Source organism: Lagopus leucura, unplaced genomic scaffold, assembly GCF_019238085.1.
Source record: "Lagopus leucura isolate 7727_CA_CO unplaced genomic scaffold, USGS_WTPT01 Super-Scaffold_73, whole genome shotgun sequence".
In the NCBI taxonomy this organism is placed as follows: domain Eukaryota; kingdom Metazoa; phylum Chordata; class Aves; order Galliformes; family Phasianidae; genus Lagopus; species Lagopus leucura.
The window spans coordinates 56,162,071-56,181,841 of record NW_024962252.1 but is presented as its reverse complement, the minus strand read 5'-3'; the positions used below and the strand labels follow the sequence as shown (position 1 = coordinate 56,181,841).

Below are 19,771 nucleotides of genomic sequence, written 5' to 3'. Positions count from 1 at the left end.
AATCACACATCTTTGCTTTCTGTCTCTTTCTCACACTGGTGCCAGCAAGGTCAGTACCTTATAGGCCTGCTTTCTCTTCAGGTTCATGCAAATTCAATAAAAATACCAAAGGCCCATTTTCTTCTCTCTGCCAGCTCTGGTTAGATAAATTATCTTGTATTCAGTCAGGAGCAGTTATAAACCTGTCCAGTTTTCATAGTAATGATGTGACTGGGCCATTTCCAATACACATAGATAACCAAATGGCATTGAGACAGAGCCAGTGCGAGCTTTTGCATCAGTCTGTTCACTGCTATGAACGTGAATATTAATAGATTGAAAATCTCAACTAAAGCATTTTCTTCAGTGGTCTATAAATTGTCATTGGGAAGAAAGAAGGGGGCTGGTATCAGTTTATTGAAGTTGGTAACAGTAGTGGCTTCATTGTCAGATGGTGCTGTGCACCTGTGGATTTTGTGTGCCAAAAATGAGATGTGGCCACGTGTTAAGGCACATCTGCATCGAACACACTTAGTGGTGAAACAAAAACCCATCCACAGTTCTGTCATTCTCAGTCCCAGTGTTTATTCTGCTTGGAGAATGATGAGCTTTCAGAACTCCTCGGGTGCATTTGTAAAGGCAGCACGTGGTGTCATTGGTTTCTTTTTCCCGTTCTGTGGTGTACCAGCATATCACATCTCGGGGCATGTGTGACTGCTTCTTGTATAATCAGCCACTCTGCATGCGAGGTAAGCTGTAGGGTTTCTCTGGCTGGGTCAGAATCAGCCCAGAGTTCTTGGAGAAAGGTGTAGCCTGGAAGCTGAACACAGCCCAATTAAAAGCCTCCTTTATAGCCAGATACAGTCACAATGGGCTTGCAACAGAGATCTTTGCATAGTTCTTCCTTGTACTCCAGTGTTTGGAGCACACCTCCAGGATTTCAGAGGGAGAGATTGCTTTAGTATAGCAAGGTCATCTCAGCTGCAACATTTTAATGGAAAGATGAAATCAAAGACCATTTTGTGTGCCTGACAGCTTTGCCGTTGTTCATACAAAAGCAGTGATCCCTCAGGCTGGAAAAAAGGAACTAGAAGTGCCCTCCAGAGGCAGTCCTCATGTCCAGCTCATCCTGATCAGAGACATTTGGTCTGGTTTGCATCTTTCAGGAACTTCTTAAAGGCAGTTAGTTTTTACAGCTTCCCTCCCATTCTCTACCTACTGTTGGAAATTTGTCCAAATAGTTAGGAAATGCTAACTCTTCATTTCTTTCCAGCTTATGTCTGCTTGCTCCTGTGCCTGTTTTATTAATAGGCGATAAATTAATCTTGCAGCTTTCGATTTTACTGAACAGGCAGAATTTTTCTTTGGTTAAGACAAAGTGTTCAGCTCCTTGACTATTCTAAGAGCTTTTCCCTTTAACTCTTCTGATGTGTTCAGAAAAACAAATACATGAGTAACTACAGTCATACAGGCTATTCCTATACGTGTTTATATTGCCATTGGAATTTACCATCTTTCTGCCTTTTAGGATTAAAGTGTAGGGTTTTATTCCTGTCATCTTCTTCAGCTGGTATCTCCAGGTACTCTGTCATTTGCAGTTAGCAAACCTCCAGCATTTGAAATACTGGCTTTTCTGACAGTCTTTTTCATGTATTTACACATTTCGGCATTGAATTCCAATTCATTTCCACTAAGCCAATCTTTCTAATCATCTGGCTTCTGAGCCCGGGTTATCCACTGCTGCTTTTGCTACCAGATTTTGAGAGTGTTCTGTGGTAATTTACTCAACTCCATGGAAATCCATCATCTCTCTGAGACAGTAGTGCACTAGTATCTTGTTATTCCCCAAAGCAGTTCAATTTTTAGATACTCTATTGTGCTGCTTTTTTTGTTTGTTTGTTTGTTTTAGCAGTGTGGCTACAAGAGGCCCTAAATAAAGGCCTAAAAGATAGTTTTGAATTTGTGAGATTAATGGATTGTATTTTTGACCCATTCTGAAGCTCATTTCCAGAGATTCTGGGCAGATACAAAAGTACTCCTTCCCTCTGGTCATAAATCTTTTGTCTTCCTTTCTGTCTGCATGTTGCCCATACATTTCCCCTGCTATATGCTGTGACAGAGTACATTTCATGTGAAAGTTTGCTAATGAAGTTGTACATCAGACCACAACAAAAATGAAGGCCTCCACGGTGGAGTAATGGCATTTGGCTTCTTTTCAGGCATGCAGTGCTGAAACTTCTGCCAAGTGTCACTGCATCATTAACTTTCAGCACAAGTTATCAGTCTATGAATGGAAGAACACAAATCACTTTCGGCGCACGTTCACAGAGGAGCTGCGGATTTAACAGAGTAAGGGAGTGTAATTGACAAATCAAACATAAGGCAACTCAGAGGCACTATGGAATTTTTCACTAGACATCTAGGAAGTAAAGCATTTGATTGATTTCACTGAGATTCTTAAGCGTCAGAGTTGTCTGATAGAAGTAAAAAGCAAATGCTTTGTCAGGCTCTATGTAGTAGATTTTGTTGGCGTTTCCATCCCTTAAGACTAGCTGTTAGCATTTTCAAGGTCAGCTCAGACATGGAATATTTCCTCTTTAAGGAATGCATGAAATGATAACTAGGCTTTGCATCCTCTGTTGAAATGCAGTATACAACCTAAATCAGATGTAAAAGAGAAGGTAGACAGCTTGCTATGGATCCTGCTCATCACCTCACTCTCTCTAGCTCAGGTGCATCACGAGTTTGTTCCTATTGCTGTCCGCCTTCTTTTGAAGCCTGCATGGAACAAGTTGGTGGCATTGGACTAATTTCCAGGGACCAGTTGTTTACATCACAAACATTGCCACTACACCTGCTGCTTATTAGCACTCTTGTTGGCAATTGTGGAAGAGAAGAAATGAAATGTATTTAGAAGCTGAAGAGATGAAGATACTGCCTCTGTGCTTTGAGGCTGATGTCACTAGGGAGACTAAGTTCTGACAGCAAAGAAATTTCATTTTCTAGGGATGGTGATTTGGTGCAATTTGTGGATACCAAATTCATTTATGATAAATAATGTAGCTGTTTATTTGAAGGGTGAAATTTGTGCTCAGGTACAAAATGTGTGCTCAATTAATTCTGTCATTTCCAATAGTAGTTGACTTTCTTTTTACTTTGCCGTACCCTTATATAAAGTCCATATACTTTTAATCTGGTTTTTCTTTATTTAGAAATGTATCAATAGCAACTTTACCTTTAAATTTCATAATGTTATTTTGGCCCTGTGGAAGTTTTGTTAATTTTGATGCTGAATATTTTCCTAGAAAGTATGGGATGGTATACACCTGTATCATTAACTGTTCCTCTTCAAGGGTTAACTTCAGTATCAAGGAAGACACTAAATGTCTCCTTCTACCTGATACACTCCAAATCTGAAGTTTGGCTGTTTCAACTGATTTGCAGTTTGTGCTGGATTGAACTTGTAATTAGTCCAAGGCTGAAAGAGGTTAGATTTCAGAGCTTTGCTGTGCCAAACCGTCTTTGCCCAGATGAATTTCTAAATCAAACTTAAACTTCATTCTGTCTCATTTCCCCTCTAATGATGTCTTTTCAAATTGATGAGTGTGTTTTTCATGCTTACAAAACGTTGGCCAGTAATTGCCTACATCTTTTAAACTCTCAACCGGTTTAAACTGAAATTTTCCTTCAAGAGATTTATTCAATTTATCAAAAACTCTTCGTTGCCCTCTTCTGGGAGTCTAGGAGAATGCAAGGAGCCTGTCAAACAATGGACAGCAACTAGCTGTCCATATGACATGTATGTGTTACATGGCCTCACTTACGGAGTGATTTGGCTTGAGGTGTTCTTGGCATGCTGGGATGTATGTGTTTTTATTTTACATGGACACAACACAGGCATGGCACAATAGGGCATTCTCTTGTCTCAGGGGAGCAGAGCTCTTGGCAAAAACAGTGCCAGAATGCTTTGCAGTTGGAGCCTCAAGCAAAGTCATTGAAGCTGGCAAGAGTCATTTCACTAGCTTGGCTCAGCTTGGATAGAGGTCCCCATAGGAAGGCTTCAAAGAATTTCTCGAGATTTGGTAATTTCTATTAGCTCCATTTACATAGGCAAAACAAAAAAACAAACACAAAAGCGTGAAGAGGGAGTGATGTCTCATCAGAGAACCAGCAGTGAACCATTGGTTCTGAGTTGGAATCCAATATGGAAAACTGGTTCATTGAGCGTGAAGAGTGAGAACAAAAGACTGATGTGTACTATTTTACCAGGTTGTTTGTAAAGCCTACATTCTGTTAAAACAAGTTTCTCTAACTAGCTTTTGAGTAGGGGGGCATAATTTGGTGGAAAAGTACACAGTTAGTTTCCTATCTTGATAGGACGAATTTTCCTCACCCAGTTAAATTGCTACTCTTGTCCTCCTCACGTTCGCTTTCTGAAATTTAGTGAACACATGTTTATGAAACGTTTTCAATTGAAAGATGAATAAGCCAAAAGCTGTTATAAACCTAAACAAATAGAGCATCCCAGTGCCACAGTTTTAAGGAAATCAATGAAATGTAAGGTACGGAAGTATACGAAAATAATTTTTTTGAGAGATTCCTCGATGCTTTTGGCTTATCTGCAGGTTTCTGTCAGTATTGTATTCCTCTGTTCGGATCATGGAAGGTTTGTTTCTGGGCGTTCAAAGGGGAACTCGGTTACTGTGGTCAGACCAGCGAGTTTAGCTTTTGTCTGCAACTTGCTGCATTTGGAAAAAAGGGGAAGAGAAAATAGCCCATGATGTATTGTTTGGAAACTATAATTTACTGTAATCAGACAGTTCCCATGAAATTTGAGAAGTCTGCATCAATAAGTCCATTTCTCTTTTGTGTTCTAGGCTCTCCATTCATAAATCAAGTTCGGAAGAAGGCTCTGTAGGTCAGTATATTTCATTTTATCTGATACTTCAATTGAATTCTTAAGTAGGTTTTCAGTTTTGCTTGCGTGAAGATGTGAAGAGCTGAGTAAACACAATGCCAGCAGAAGTCAGCAGCATTAAGGATGGGGGGGAGGGCAAGTCTAAGATGCTTTAAAAGTAGGATGCTGAAGGTCTCTGTGATTTCAGACACTGCTCAGTCAGCATAGCCTTCTGATAACTACACAGCTTTTTGGCTCATTATATTGTCTTCAGGGTGTTTAATATTAGCTCACTATTAGCTTATCTGTTTGTATTTCAAAAGTTACCACCACCACTGGTAAATAACTGGTTTTTTCTTACTCTTATGCATGTCATGCTGGAGTCTTATTCTTTGTTTCTGAAATATTTTGCATTCTTAAATAACAATTTGTTTTCTGTTCTTTCACTTTTTTTCTAATTTACCATAATTAGTTCAAGTTGCTACATAGACTTATCAGTTGAGCTGATGAAATTTAGATAGGTTGTTTTGTTTTGTTTTTTAATATATATATGCATATATTTTATTTATAAGGAAAATTGGAGCAGGGAAGTTGCTTTTTTTTTTCTTTTTTCAGGGTAATATCCTCACAGTCTGAGATAAAGCTGTGCCTCAGAGTTTCAAAAAACTCTGGAGCTGCAAGGACAAGATCCAAAATACCACAGTCATATACTGAAATTCAGTGGCACAAAATAAAGCGTTCATCTGAATTTTCAAAAACAGCAGAGGGATGAAGTAGTTCTGTATCAGTAGCATTTCTGCCAGATCAGGCACAGTGTGTTCTCTTGCAGATGGCATGAACCTTATAGCATGTGCCCTGATTGATTCAACAGAACACAGCTATATGCCCTCCCTTGTTCTGAATCTTCTTTATAGAATAAATAATTCACTTGTGGGTCATCGAGCGCTATGCAGATCCGATAATAACAGACGTGTATTCCCAGCCTTGTACAATCAAGGCATGGAGGGAGCAAGACTCAGTTGTACCTGATGATCTCAAGAAATTTCTCATGCCAACTAGCAGTACGTGCATGTGTGTTTTTATGTATGTGAAGTGTTTATTTTCTAAATAGATAAGCAAACACATATTAGAGAATTCATTATCTGTCTTGTGGCTTAGGCTGCATAGCTGGGGTTCAGCTGAAGCGAATAAACCAACAAAATGCTTCAAAAACACTTCCAAACTTGACATTATCAACAGACTGGAGACTATAACAGATATCGAAATGAATGTAAAATATTTTCTGTTTATAATTCAAAATATGTATGTTAGTGGCTTATCTCAGTCATCTGTAGCATTGGCAATTGTAGGAGAATATGTACATTTTTCTGAAATGGCTACGTCAGCATAGTTCTAGTATAGAATAAATAAAGAAAAATGGAAGATTTGAATTTTTTTATTCTTTTTTTTTTACTTAGAAAATATAACTTGAAAACTTCTGTAATGTTTAATAACTAATGTTTCTTTCTGAAATTCTTCTTCCCCTCCATTCTTTCCCCCTCCCTAATTTCCTTTTAGGGAAAGCAGACTGGAAAAAGAAAAATAAGTTTTTTTGGCAGAATTTCCGAAAGAACCAGAAAGGATTGATGAGGCAGACTTCAAAAGGTAAACCTTTTTAAAGGATTTTTGGACCAATCCGTATAGAATGTAACTATCCAACCTCACTAAAAGTTAAATCTCCTTTGCAGCAATGTAAGAGTCACAGATCTGTGGATCTGGAAGTTGGAACAGCTTCAGTCCTGATTGTCGGTGATGGTACATACACGGAATGATGCAATTAATGGATAGTTATGAATAACATAAAAATGAATGAGATGCTTTATCTTCTGACTCCATGACAGAGAAGCTTTTTTTTTGGCACTTGGCTACGTTGTCCTGTTTGCTTTGGGCTTTAATCCAGACTCTCATTTCAGGAAAAGACACTACAAGAAGGAGTAGTAAAAGTGCATCTGGTGAATAGTGAAAATGTAGGATTGATTCCACTTAAACTGTCAGATCTCTTTCTCTAGTTCTCCAAAAGATGCAGCTGTGCACTGCTTTAAGTATTTTCCTTCATAAATAAAATTTCTGTTTACCCATGTGTATCTGTTATATATATCTTTCTGCTGCAAACAGATGCTTCCCTACATTTCTGACTGTGTTCAAATGGATTGTGAAAAATGGTATGAACCTGCCTATGAGGTTGAAAAGGTCACATTTATACTCAGTGAAGTATAGACACTTGTTGGCTGTCAAAGCATATTCTGCCCGTGCTGACATGCGAAGCTTTAACCAGAAGATGAGGTCCTGGAGATTGGAGGTGAAACATGTCCAGCCCCCCATGCCAGCTCATAGCCACTTAGATAACTGGACGGGGGGTGCAAGTCTGCAGTCTGAGGCATGTCGCCAATCTGCAGCAGAGAGCTGATAAAGCCCAGCACATCATTCCTAGAAGAGCTTCCCACCCCTCTTTTAGCCGATCGCAATATTCCTCAGGGCTGAGTTCTGGACTTTGCTGCTGTAGGCACTTTCTTTTTTCATTCTTCAGAGTCAATAATTATGTGATATCTTCTGGCCAGCCAGATCCATGTGGTGACCAGATTTCAGAGGACTATGAAATCCAGTTCCAATGTACTCCACTTTCTGTGTGACCTCTTACACGTATTTGTTTTTTTGTTTTTAATCTCTGTGCCTTTTTCTGCAGGAGAAGATGTGGGGTATGTGGCCAGTGAGATCACGATGAGTGATGAGGAACGGATCCAGCTGATGATGATGGTTAAAGAGAAGATGATCACTATTGAGGAAGCACTAGCTAGGGTATGATAAGTACACATTTTATTTTTCCTGAAAAAACATATATTGATGTGAGATACACCAGTCTGGAGTTTCTGGTTCCTTATAAAACACAGAAGTGGGTAAAAACTGCCTGTTTGTCCTATCTCACTAGGTAGCATAAATTAGATAGTAATTCCCTTGTTAATGGGAAAAGGGAGATGCAGCATTGCAAAAAATAGGTGCCTAATGTATGGCAAATGAATCAAGTCCTAAAGCATTTACTTCTCTCCACTGGCAATAAAGGATGCCAGTCAAGGAAAAGCTCAAGTACAGACATTTTTATTGCAGCTGTCTAAAGCTAAGGGAGTTGAATGCCACCTGTACTAGCCCACATGATGCATGTTTGTAGATTTGTTTAAATACTGAAAAGAATTCTTCACGTTTTGCTGTGCTTGCCTTATTTTCTTCAGAATACATACATTTTTTGTTATTTCTCTGCTGCTAATGGCTGAAGGGCAGTTTGAGTGAATGCTTCCATTTTCAGCAATTAAAACTTTTTGAGATTGAAGTTTATTCTGTTTTTGTTTTAGGCAAAAAGAGGGTGTTTTGTTTTAGCCTTCAGGAAAACATAGTCAACCTTTTTTGGCATTTGACGTTAAAATAAAAGCAGATGTAATTTTTGATAATATATAGTGACTGGCACAAGTGTATCTTTACAAAATCTGAATTTTGATGAAATACAACTGTAAATTACTGTGGTTTTGCAGCAATAGTGCTGAGATTTTAATTATTCCAGAGTCAAAGGCCAATGCTAAAATTTCTACTCCCATCTTAACTTAATTCCCTTGTGCAGAATACCCAGATTGAGCACAGGGTATTCTGTATGGGCAGCTGAGGTTCATAAAACATTTGCTGGATTGCAAATTGTCACTCAAGTGAATTCTCTTCAATGACGCAGTATGTCTTTGAAATAGGTTATCATAGAAGATAAAGGTATGCCATTGTCTGAGGAAAATATTGCTTTGCTGGGAATCATATCGCCAAAAAAGAACCAAAAAACACCACAATTTTAAAATTACCAAGGAGTAACATTGGGATCTCTGCTGTTAAAAATTGTGTGGGAGGAGTGTTCCACCTGATCCTTACTATTCACTGTATGTACTGGTACTGTTTCCCTCTAGTGGTCTGAGCTGCTAGCAGCAATTTAATTTTTAAATCATCAGTTCCTCCAATAGGATTAGCTATATGTATTGAGACTTCAATTGGAAAATGGTAAAAATAGTCCCTAGTTATGAAATTATGAAAGATTGCTCCTGGTCTTCACTGTAGATCACTTTCTTTTTGAAGGAAATTGATAGCCTGTTGTGATGTAGTCTGTCCAGTTTAAACTGTGCTTCTGCCATGGGGATGTATAATTTATGTTTTGCCAATTGCAGTTCATCCAGATTGAGTATTTGCAGATCACTTCCTTTCAAAAAATAAATCTCATCATGAAAACTTCTGATTGTGAAATAAATGAGTTTATTTTAAACAAGTGAGGCAGGCAATGCAAAGGTTCTCATTTTTCCAGTTCCACAATGTTACTGGGAGAAAAATGAAAGGACATTAACTCTTGCTATTTTAATGAAGATTGATAGCTGCTTCGCACTGGAAAATGGGCTCCCTGTCTTTTCAAATTTCAGCTGAAGGAGTATGAGTCCCAGCACAGGCAATCAAGTACTGTAGATGCTACAGACTGGCCTGATGGTTCTTACTCAACATTTGATGGGTCTTCCAATTGTAATGTAAGTACCTGTCCTTACGATATAGCTCCCCTATATCATTTAATATTTGAAGTCTTTCATTTCAAGTATCCTGATTTACCTGGTGATTTTCTTAATGGCAAATTTATCATTTGATCTCAAGATGCTACATTCATTCTATTCACAGAAAATCTTTAACGGGGATTTTAAATCTTCAGGATCTGTTGTTATAGAACTGCAACTGAATTTTTATATAATTTCTCTTTTTCTAATGCTCAGAAAGGGGTCTTTTGGATTCTTTTCCTTTTTTCTTTTCCTTTTTTAGATTGTTTAGGGAAAATTGTTTCATTTTACTTCTCAGTTACTGTGAATCACCAGAGTTTCTCATTCCTTCCTATCCCTTACTGGTGTGTCTTAGCTGAGAGTCTGGCTAAGTCCTAGCTTCTTGCTGCTTTCAAATGGTTCTAGCTCTGCCTTTCCTAACTCTCAGCCCAGTGTGTGCAGCTTTAGCCAGATCCATAAGTAGAGAGACTCAGCTTTCCTGCCTTATTTTTACTTCTTAGCTGTGCAGCTTCTTTTGTTTTGTGGGCACCAGACAGTCTTTGTATCATGCCATACTGAATTAATTAATTTTTCCTTCTAAATATCTTCATTTTCACTGAGTAATTTATTCCACTTCATTTCTCTAATTGAAAGTTCACAAATAAATCTTACTGAAGAACACATTTGGCTGTCAAGCCCAAGCTCTTTATAACCCATATAATTGAATCATAGACTTTTGAGCCCATTGATTGATTTATTTATTTTATTGTCAATGGAATTTCCTGCTAACTGCAGCAGTTAGATTCTTCTCCCTAAATGGAAAGAGGAATGCTATATCATTTTATGAGATGTTTAAAATATTTTGTGGTGGAGAAAGATTTTCTTATTTGTATTTAAAAAAATAAAGAAAGCCCATCTCCAGTTAGATGGGAACAGAGGGAACTGGTGTTTGCTTTCTGCTCTGATCTGCTATTTCAGAAATGTGCAAAGAGCGAGGAAGGAAGGATCTTGATTCTCCTGCACTGGCTGTCTAGCCAGGTGAAAGCTGTCTTGTTATTTTCTTCATTGGTATTTATAGCCTGGGCTGTCTCCTCTTAAGGCCTTTGGCTGGGATACATAGAGTTTAAAAGCCATGAAACTCTCATTTACTTTGGTAAAATGTCAAAGGAATACTGAGTTTCTCTCTTAAATATTCTGATAATGGTTTATGTTTATGTTGAATTTACCAAAAGCTGTGTATACTTCTGAGGACCAAACATGACTCAGTATTTGCTCCCTAATGGGATGATTTGGCACCTTTTCTCTAAAATTATATTTTAAGCTGGTTTTACTCTTTGAGCCAAGATTTCTGTTGCATCTCTCCACTGTTCTGCTAGGATTTGAACCATCTTCCTGCTGACTTCTTTGAGGGATCTGTATTCCATTGCTCTAAATACGTCTGCCCAATCTGCTGATTTTCTTTTTCTTTGTTTTGTTTTTAATCCTGATTGCATTTAACAGAAGCTGTGAAACTGCTTGCTTTCACAATTCGTGTGCAGAAATGAAAGTTCACGTTAGAGCAAATATCAGCTTGGCTTCTTTCTTACTGGACCTAAAAGCAACTAGAGTTAGCTGGGGTAAAAGACTCTGGGCTGTAATTGGCATGCCAGAGGGAGGAAACCAAGCAAAGTATCAGATATATCTAGAGATAGGGCATATGATCACCAAGGCTGTTATGCCAACAGGCGTATCTATTAATGTGAAATGACCAGCTTTTGAAAGACTCAGAGATGCTTCCGTGTTCGAACCCTTCCTTTGCCGAATCGGTTGAATTTCAGTGCCATTTGTGTGATTTGTATTCTGTGAACTTGGAAACTGGGAAGTACCATACTCATTTTATAGAGGCCATGAAGGGAAGATGTTTTTCCATGTGTTAGAAACCTTCTGTTAGATAGCCCACTGCCTTCTAGCCTCAGAAAGTAATTTAAAATATGAGTCACTGAAATTGAAGTTTCTGGTTTGAATTAAAACTCCTTGGGCAATTAATCTTCTGATTCTGCTGGCATTTTTTCTGATCTCTGTTTTTTATGTCTCATGGCCAAGCTGTTACTAGGCAGTTTTTAGCAGAACATTGTGATCATACTTGGTCATTTTGTCAACATTTTGTGAACACAAATGATAAAAATGAATTGCAGGATACTTGCAGATTGGGGGAACGAGGAAAAACGTAATTTCTAGTTTAGTTGCTGTGCACTTGTTCAACAGCCTTGGGTATTTAAGAGAGATCAAAACTCTAGCATAATTGCTTTTCTTTTCTTTTTTTTTCCCCAATTCTTTCCAGGCAGTGAAACTTGCTGGTAGTTAGGAGGACTTGTGAGGATGGGTCATTATGTTTTTATGGTCTAGCTTTGCCATTAACAGCATTCCAAGAAGAAAGAAAAGGTAGTTACTAAGCACTTGGAGAATCTAGAAATTGGGACAGAACATCTGGTGATCTCTCTCTGTATACTTTCAAGTCAGGCCTGCCCACAGCATAAGAGCAACCACCTGTGAGATAGCATCTAGTGGGCAAATATAATTGTTGTTTTTAATTGTTTAAAAAAAAAAAAAATTAGCTTGTATAACCTTCATGTGTTTATGACTAATATGGCTGGCATTGATACTGAGCTGACTTTTAGGATTTAAAGATTCTTTTTCTTGCCCCCTCCTCTTTAAATTACTGGGGAAAGGAAATTTCTATTTCATATCCTTTTAAAATTAAATCCTAAAGATGAGCAAAGGATTGAAGGATCATCTCAGCATCCACAGGGAAGCAGCCTTATGTCATTTCTGTGCTACTAATTCATAGTTCTGTTTGTTTTTTTCATAAGAAACAAACAAACAGAAGCTTTGCCAAGCCAGTAGTTGACTTGATTCACTGCCACTTTAGAGCAGTTGGTAGCTTTCAACCTCTCTACTACAATTCCTTTGCTTTGCAACAAAGTCATGTGTATTATTAGTTTACTAATGTGGAAATGCAGTTGAAACTGTTTTTCTTCTTAGTCAGATGTCTGAAGTCTGGAACACCTAATCATTTTTAACAAATTGATTTTTGCATTTTTATTTTCATCTCTGTTGAAATGAAAGCTGCTCACAGTAGCCATGGACAAGACTACCTTGCCTTTTGCTAGGTGTTGTCATGTAAAGCAGGTTTAGATTCCAAATTAATCTCATTCTGGATTTTAGATAAGGCCCTATTTATCCACAGAAGTAAGAAAGTCAAGGGAAAGAGGTTTTGAAAATTATCACTTTCTTTCCATTTACTGAGGTGCCTTTTATGCTTCTTAAAGATATGAGCACAGTTGATGACCTTTGGACCCTGAAACTCTTGTCCATCTAGAGCAGAAGCCTGGTAGAGCTGCTGTATCTCCAGAGCTCTGCTTGAAGCATGAAGCAGTGTTAGGAGAAACCCGTATAAATCCTTTCTGTGCGCTCTGCTGAAAGACTGTTAATTGGTACCAGTCATCATACTTACTGCGAGAGTGGGGGAAGCAGAGAGGAGGATTGTGACAGAAGTGTGTGCATCATACATATGCTGTTGCTGAAACAAACCACTAATTAACTTTGCTGACAGCTTCTGTGGATGTGAGTTAATAAAGTTGTAATTATCCCTGGACTGAAGTGTTTTGTTGGTCTCACTGGTCTTTTGTGCTGCAGTTTTGATCATCAAATAATGATCAGCGCTCATTAGTGCAGGCGTCCAGGTAACGTAACATGGGCTTCATTTGAGAAGTGCCACAGTGAGAGCCTCTGAACCCTAATCCCTGCTACGTACTACCATGTCAACCTCAGAAGGGAGACATTAAAATTTAAAAAAGAAATGATAACAGGCTTCCCCTAACAGTACAGCCTACAGGTGAAAGAGAGGAAGGGAGTAGTGCTCTTCCACCTGTCCTCTAAAAACCTCTTCACCCAGAACTGTTAGCACGGCACCCCTACCATTAGGAAATTTGCACCCTATTTGTTTTCTCTGAAGTCAGTGACAGCAGTTCTGCTAAGCAGGAGACCAGACATGCAGGTCTCCTACAGTGAGGCCATTGCTCAGGAAAATTTCCAATGACATTTTTGCTCTTTCCCATCTGCTATTGATCCATCTGGAAGTAGAAAGCAGCAAATCAAGTCCACACAGAGATAGGTCTAGCTAAACCAAAATGGTCTTCTGTTGTTCCCGTTGTTTGTGTTATCTCCTGAGGACGTTTTTATTTGCTACGTCATTAAATGGGGCTGAAAGAGTATTCAGTGTTGGTTTTGTATCTACTACCATTGTGAAAAGCAGAATAATGGACAAGAATGGTGTTTGGGTCTTATTCATTTGGGTTGGCGACATGCTGTAGCTATTGAATCGGGATTGTACTACCTATGCACCTACTTAATTTGTGGCACAAAACTAACTCAAATAAAAGACCGAGTCTGACACAGTTACCTCTGAATCACAAGCTATTGCTGTATTGTTTGGTAAGTGCAAGAGTAGGAAGAAAAGAAATAATTGCAATGTAACTTTTATAGCACCAGTTGCCACAGAGTAAATCTAGGTACAACTACAGCAAATCCTTATTATTCAGGGTTATGCTGTATTTCAGTGATTCAGATTGCTAATGTTTTGTAAAAAGAGCAATTTTTAAATTTTTTATTATTACTACTGATGGATTCTTGAACCATTTAACCATTTGTTAACATTATTATTGATAATTATATACAATTATATTACAATCAGTATGAGAAATTCCTTCGTTTTAGCTTTTTAGAGCTAAGGTAGAAGTCAGTGAATACTGAGAACCAGTTAGATATGAATGGAGACAGTAGGGTAGGATTTAGATTTTTTGTGTAATTTGAACTGTAGTGTTTAAACTGCAGCAACATTGATACTTTGGCATTTTGAAAGCTGTGCACTGTTAGGCCTGTTTTTGCTGTTATCAGAGGATTTACCAATTTTCATAAGTCAATTTGTTCCTTGAAAGGCTTCAGGATGGAAGAGGATGTTTCTATGTTCCAGTTCTTGGAGATCTTGTTGCCACCTCCAGGCCCTGTATGCTCTTAGAAAAAGCAAAGGAAAGCTGACACTGAGTGTGGCTGTGAATGAATGCAGAGCATTCATCCTTGCTCTGAAGAGTCCACTGACCCAGTTTGTGTAAAGATCTCCTGAAAGGCACTGATGTCCCTCATTATATTGGATGGTATACTTATTATTCATACCCAAGTTTCTGTAATATCGTCAGCAGCTATTAATAGTCATGCTGAAGAAAGAGCCAATAATAAGACAGAGCTTCAAAATGTGAAAGTCCCACACTGTACAGCTATCGTGGGGACCTGCCCTGGGAGTCACTAGCTGTCCTCATTTTCCAATGATCTCAGTCAGGAGTTGTCCAGTGCCTCTCATTGGAATCTAGCAGAAGAATGGCTGCATCTTTTGTTATGATCTTCCCCCCATCTCTGTCTGTGCCTAGCAGCAGCAGGGTTTCCCATGGGTGTAGTAACACAGAAGCCTTCATGAGAGAAACAAATCCTCACTGCAGTTTCCAGGACACAACACAAAGTTTGAAGCTAGATCAGTGCTGTACAGAGTGGGATATCACAGCTGTGTTTATACAGTGTTTTGAAAAAACATTGTATGGTGTTGGTTCTGTTGTTTTGATTTTCTTTTAACCTATTTGACCTGATTTTTTTTCTAGAACATTTTAGAATTTGAGGAAGAAATGAGTTTATTTGGGAATTAAAGTGTAAAACTTCTCTAAGTATTGCTTACCACGGAGGTTCTGCCAAGTTGTCATCAAATAGGATTTAGCTGGGTATGTCTATTTAGCTGGTGGTGCTAAATAACATCTGGACAGGGTTATGGCAGAACAACTGGCAGTAACTTTGTCCAAGTACACCTCCTGTTCTCTGCCAGCAGGAGTTGCTCCTGTGCATGTGAAAACTGAATATAATTACACTCTAGTAAGGTTTCTAAGAAAAATCTTTCCACTATCATGACTGAGAAGAGAGCTTGCATTAATGCACAGGCAGTGACTGTGATTAAGCGTGTTCATAACCATCTCTGTTTTGACTACATGCAGACAAGTCCCATTGCCTGACTTCACCCTAAAATGTTTGGCCACATATTTTGGGAGGATGGGAGGCAGAAAGCAAGTCAGTTGAGTATATATTCTGACACCTTTGTCTTTTATACTTTTTGGCATCTGGGGAGCTGCCTAACTTCTCTGCATATTACATAGAGGATGGAAGACCATGGTTTACAGCTTTTTCATGTGACCATTCTCACTGCATGCATCAGCCAGCAGGAGATGCTGTAATCCATAACTTGGTTTCCCTGCCCCCATCTTTTCGGAAACCAAGCCTATTAAATTGGAACAAAGCCTTGCTCAGTTCAAGAATTAGGAATCTCAGAAGCCATGTGTTTCACTGTCCTATTTGGCAGACCCAGACTGAATATCTTTACTTGTGGTACAGTAGAAGATTTTAATTGCACTCCTGTCGTTTACCACTTGTCCCTGCTTCTTCCCCGCTGCTGGTGTTGACTTCTCGCAGTGAGAACAGTAGCGTTAATAGTTTTGATTGTTCAAAAATACTACCATAATGTAATTTGAATTACCACACCCTTTGCTAAAGGATTCTCATTGTGTTTTTTTTTCCTGAAGAATCTCTGAAGTGAATTTCACTGTACTTTTATACACTGTCCTCCCACAGTTGGTTTTCTGAAATGCTCGGAGGTTACAGGACCAGTGGTGTGCTCCATTCGTTAGTAATACAGTCTACACTAAAGAGTAGGGATTCTCCCCAGGCCATCTTACCCTTGCTAAAACACAAAATGTAGTGGACACTCATGTTCCTGTGGGTAGGAGAGTCTCCAAGAGATTTGGAAAGAAATGCTGTAATGTAACAGATATGGAGTAATGTAACAGAGCTTCGTTCTGCTACATACACCTATGATGAGGACTATGTGAGTGCAGTTGTAATGTAGTTGAAATTCGTTATTCTCATCGGTGAGAGAAACAGTTCACCATGAGGATATATATCTGGCTTACAGATGCAAACGTCAGCAATGTGCTTTGCAAAATTATTTAGCTAAAACCTGGAAACAGTTAACGTCTAAGAATTTGCCTAAGCAGCTATTCTAGTATCAAGACAGACCTCCAGGGAGAATTAAATTTTTGTGCTCTCATTACTTATGACAAATATTTCCCACTAATTTCAGCAAGCAGTGTCGTCACTAGCTAATGTGTAATGTATCTTTCACCAAAGTAGCTGTTGGACTCTCCTTTGATTTCCTTGTAAGTAACCACAGACCAAACTCAGACACGGACTTGCCGTTTCATTCAGTTTACTTGGGGGGCCTGACACTATGTGTTTTAGACTTGCATAGTCTTTGCAATTCATGTTCCTCAGTTAATTTTGTTAAGTGGCAAAAATCTTTTCTAGCTCTTGCAATTTCAATAAAAAATTTGGAGGCCTTTCTTTTGTAACCTCAGAATAGGATGCAGACTATCACATCAGAATTTTACTCACCTTTCTATAAACAGCCTCTCTGAGGATTAGTGGTTTTTGAAACTTTCTTAGTGAAACATAAAACCTTGAAAACTCAAGTTGAAAGCCCAAAACTTAGATCAGTTTCACTCGTGGCCATGAACTTTAAGAGAATCTGGGATATGTTTCAAGGAAGTTGCTGTCATGTTTCACTTGATGTGAGCCGCTATGTTATTGAAATTGGAGAACACCAGCTGTTTTTATCCAAAGCTTAGAATTTTCTGAGGGGTTTTGCACTGGAGTTTTGGGACTGAAGTAATTCAAGGGGAAGAACCCAGTTACAGCATGCCAGTTGATTCTAGCTTACATGACTTCTACGGAATGGAGAAGATGCACAGCTGTTAGTACAAAGATGGAGAAAATTGAATGATATTTGGCTAGGTGGCTCCTTAAAATTAGCCAGTTATCAAAGGAAGTAGATATTTAGACTTTCTATAATTTTACTGTGTGATTGATCTGGTGTAATCCCAGATTAACTGGCCATTGAAGGCATTGTTCTGAGTATGAGGAATCTTTTCTTGGTTTAAAAAAGGGTGCTTTTGCAGTATGATTTTGCTAGCGCTTCCCATCACTGGACAGAACTGCTCCTAATTAGCAGAGATTTTGGCCTGTGTTTTCTTGTGTTCTAGGAAGAATGCCCCAAATTCTGTTCCAAGGTCTGAGATTAGGTATGCTTGACTGTAATTTACTTGAGCATCTCAGAATCTGTTTGTTAGGCAGGGAGGCTTGAGCCCAGCCTAGGAGGAGCAGTTGGAAGCCATGCTACAGTCCTTCAGAAAGCCACAATGCGGCTAATTCTAGACCAGTCTGAAATTTCTGAATTAAACATCATTTGCCTCTCCTTGCCTTAGTGATGTTCTTTTTTTATAGCACTGCAAACCGAGGAAAAAATTTAATTTTGTTAATTTAAAAAACATGAAAGCAGGTTTATTTTTCTGTCAAATTAGCTCTTTATAAAGGGAAATTGTCAGGGGGACTTTTCATCAAAAGAATTTAAAAGGGAAAATCTAAAGAGCCTGGTAAACGGCTCAAGTTATATTTCCGATAGACACAGCCGCCACTCCAGTGGTCGTGTTTGAGGGTCAGGCATCGTCCTGGCTTTGCAGAGATTCTCTGTATTTTTTTTCTTTAACTGAAATTCCATAGACAGTAATTAAGGAACTGGAGGCCAGCAAGAGGTCAGCAAGCCTTCGTCAGTGAAAACAGGGATTGTTTGCCATGTACAACACTCCCTTTTTCCTTGTGGTGAATAGAAGATTTGCTTAGAGCTGATGACTTATGCCTTTCTTGCAAGTTATGCAGCTCGCGAGTAACCGGGGGAATCAATCAGTGAGAAGAAAACAGCTAATTGAGTCCAGCATCACGCTTTTTTTCTTCTTTACATACTCAGCACTGAAATCGGAACCAGTTTGGTGTCTGATAATGTAACTCCAGAGAAGAGGCATTTTGTGCATAGGATTCTGAGCGAATGCAGTACTCAAGAAGAAGAGTCTAATCCTAAATTTCAGGGTTACGAAGCTGACAGCATTTGAACACTTGGGGAATTATTCGAAACAGAGCTTTAGGCCTATAAATGCCGAAACTGGTAAGTTACTGAGCTTGTAGTGTGAGAGGATGTGCCTTCTGCTTCAGAGGGGGAGAAAGAGAAAAGGCTTTTGTGGCTATTCTTAGGCATGGCACTGTGTGCATAGCTTTTCTTAAAGGTTTTCTCTTCCTTTCCCTGAGTTATACTCAGTTCTTTTCTGTCCTACTTTCCTGTCTCTGACTTCATCCAGGCATCTTTAATACAAAAAAAAAGAAAAGTTAGAATAGTTGTTTTTTTTGGCGGATGTAGAGTCTGTTTGAGGGAGAGAAGAAAGGACACGTGTAGCCACGTCTCCTAAAAGGAACAGAAGAATCTCTTTGCATTTGAAGTAGGACATATAACTCTAAAGTAAGCTAGTGAGGGGAGATTAACATGATATGTTGCATATCTGCATGTATAGTTTTGTTCTACTTTGCAGGACAATAATTTTCTGATAGCTAAAAATAATCGCAGTTTGGGCTTAATTGGATTAAGACATTTCGCAGTTTCTTAGATGGGAAGTTTCCTGGAGATTCCTGTTTGGGGCTTGACAATTACAGAACATAAAGTAGATTGTAAAGGTTTAACATTCCTTTAAATGGCTTCATACAGGTCATGTAAAAGTCATGTGTTTTTTTCTTCATGGAGCTGAAACAGTTTAATCAGTTGTGATAGCTTTAACTGTCTATTGTTCTGATGTTTCAGGACAGTGCTCAATTTCTATTTGGACCTGGCTGGTGGGCTTTGCGTATCTTGTGTTTTTTAAGGGCTACTGCTGTAAACCTGTAGTGTTTCCAAACCCAGTGCTGCCGAGAGCTAGCTAGCTACTTCTGATTCACATTTGGCCAATTAATTCCAAGTACCCTAATAAATGTTAGGGGTATGAGTATATGTGTAAAGCACTTGTCCAGAGGGAGGAGCTAGGATTATACATTGTTCTTTCTCTGGCTTGTGAAAGGGGCTGCATGTTTTACAGCTAGACAGCCAGGCATGCTCCTTCTCTCCAGAGCAGGCAGCGGTGAATGAGAAAAGCACTACAGAAGGCAGAGAACACTGAAAGGAGAATATCAAAGTGCACATGTTAATTTCTTACTTGCTCCTGGATGTACAGCATTTTACTTTGATCTTATGTTTGAGGTAGCGAATAGCCTTTAGAGATTCACAAGTAAGAAGGGTGATCCAAACAGACGAGGTGATAGGGAAAGCAGGGGGAAT

General features: G+C 38.8%; 1 protein-coding gene across 4 annotated transcripts in view; it reads left to right on the top strand.

Annotated features, from left to right (window-relative positions):
- LOC122185143 (SAM and SH3 domain-containing protein 1-like) overlaps positions 1-19,771 on the top strand; it is a 519,052-nt gene that overhangs the window by 460,966 nt on the left and 38,315 nt on the right. For 2 of the 4 annotated variants that reach the window (XM_042880710.1, XM_042880731.1), the window contains exons 5-8: positions 4,857-4,897; positions 6,434-6,520; positions 7,599-7,711; positions 9,352-9,453. In XM_042880710.1, the coding sequence (XP_042736644.1) occupies positions 4,857-4,897; positions 6,434-6,520; positions 7,599-7,711; positions 9,352-9,453 (343 nt within the window). The remainder of the gene's footprint in view (positions 1-4,856; positions 4,898-6,433; positions 6,521-7,598; positions 7,712-9,351; positions 9,454-19,771) is intronic. The other 2 variants (XM_042880713.1, XM_042880723.1) reach the window with 2 other exon arrangements.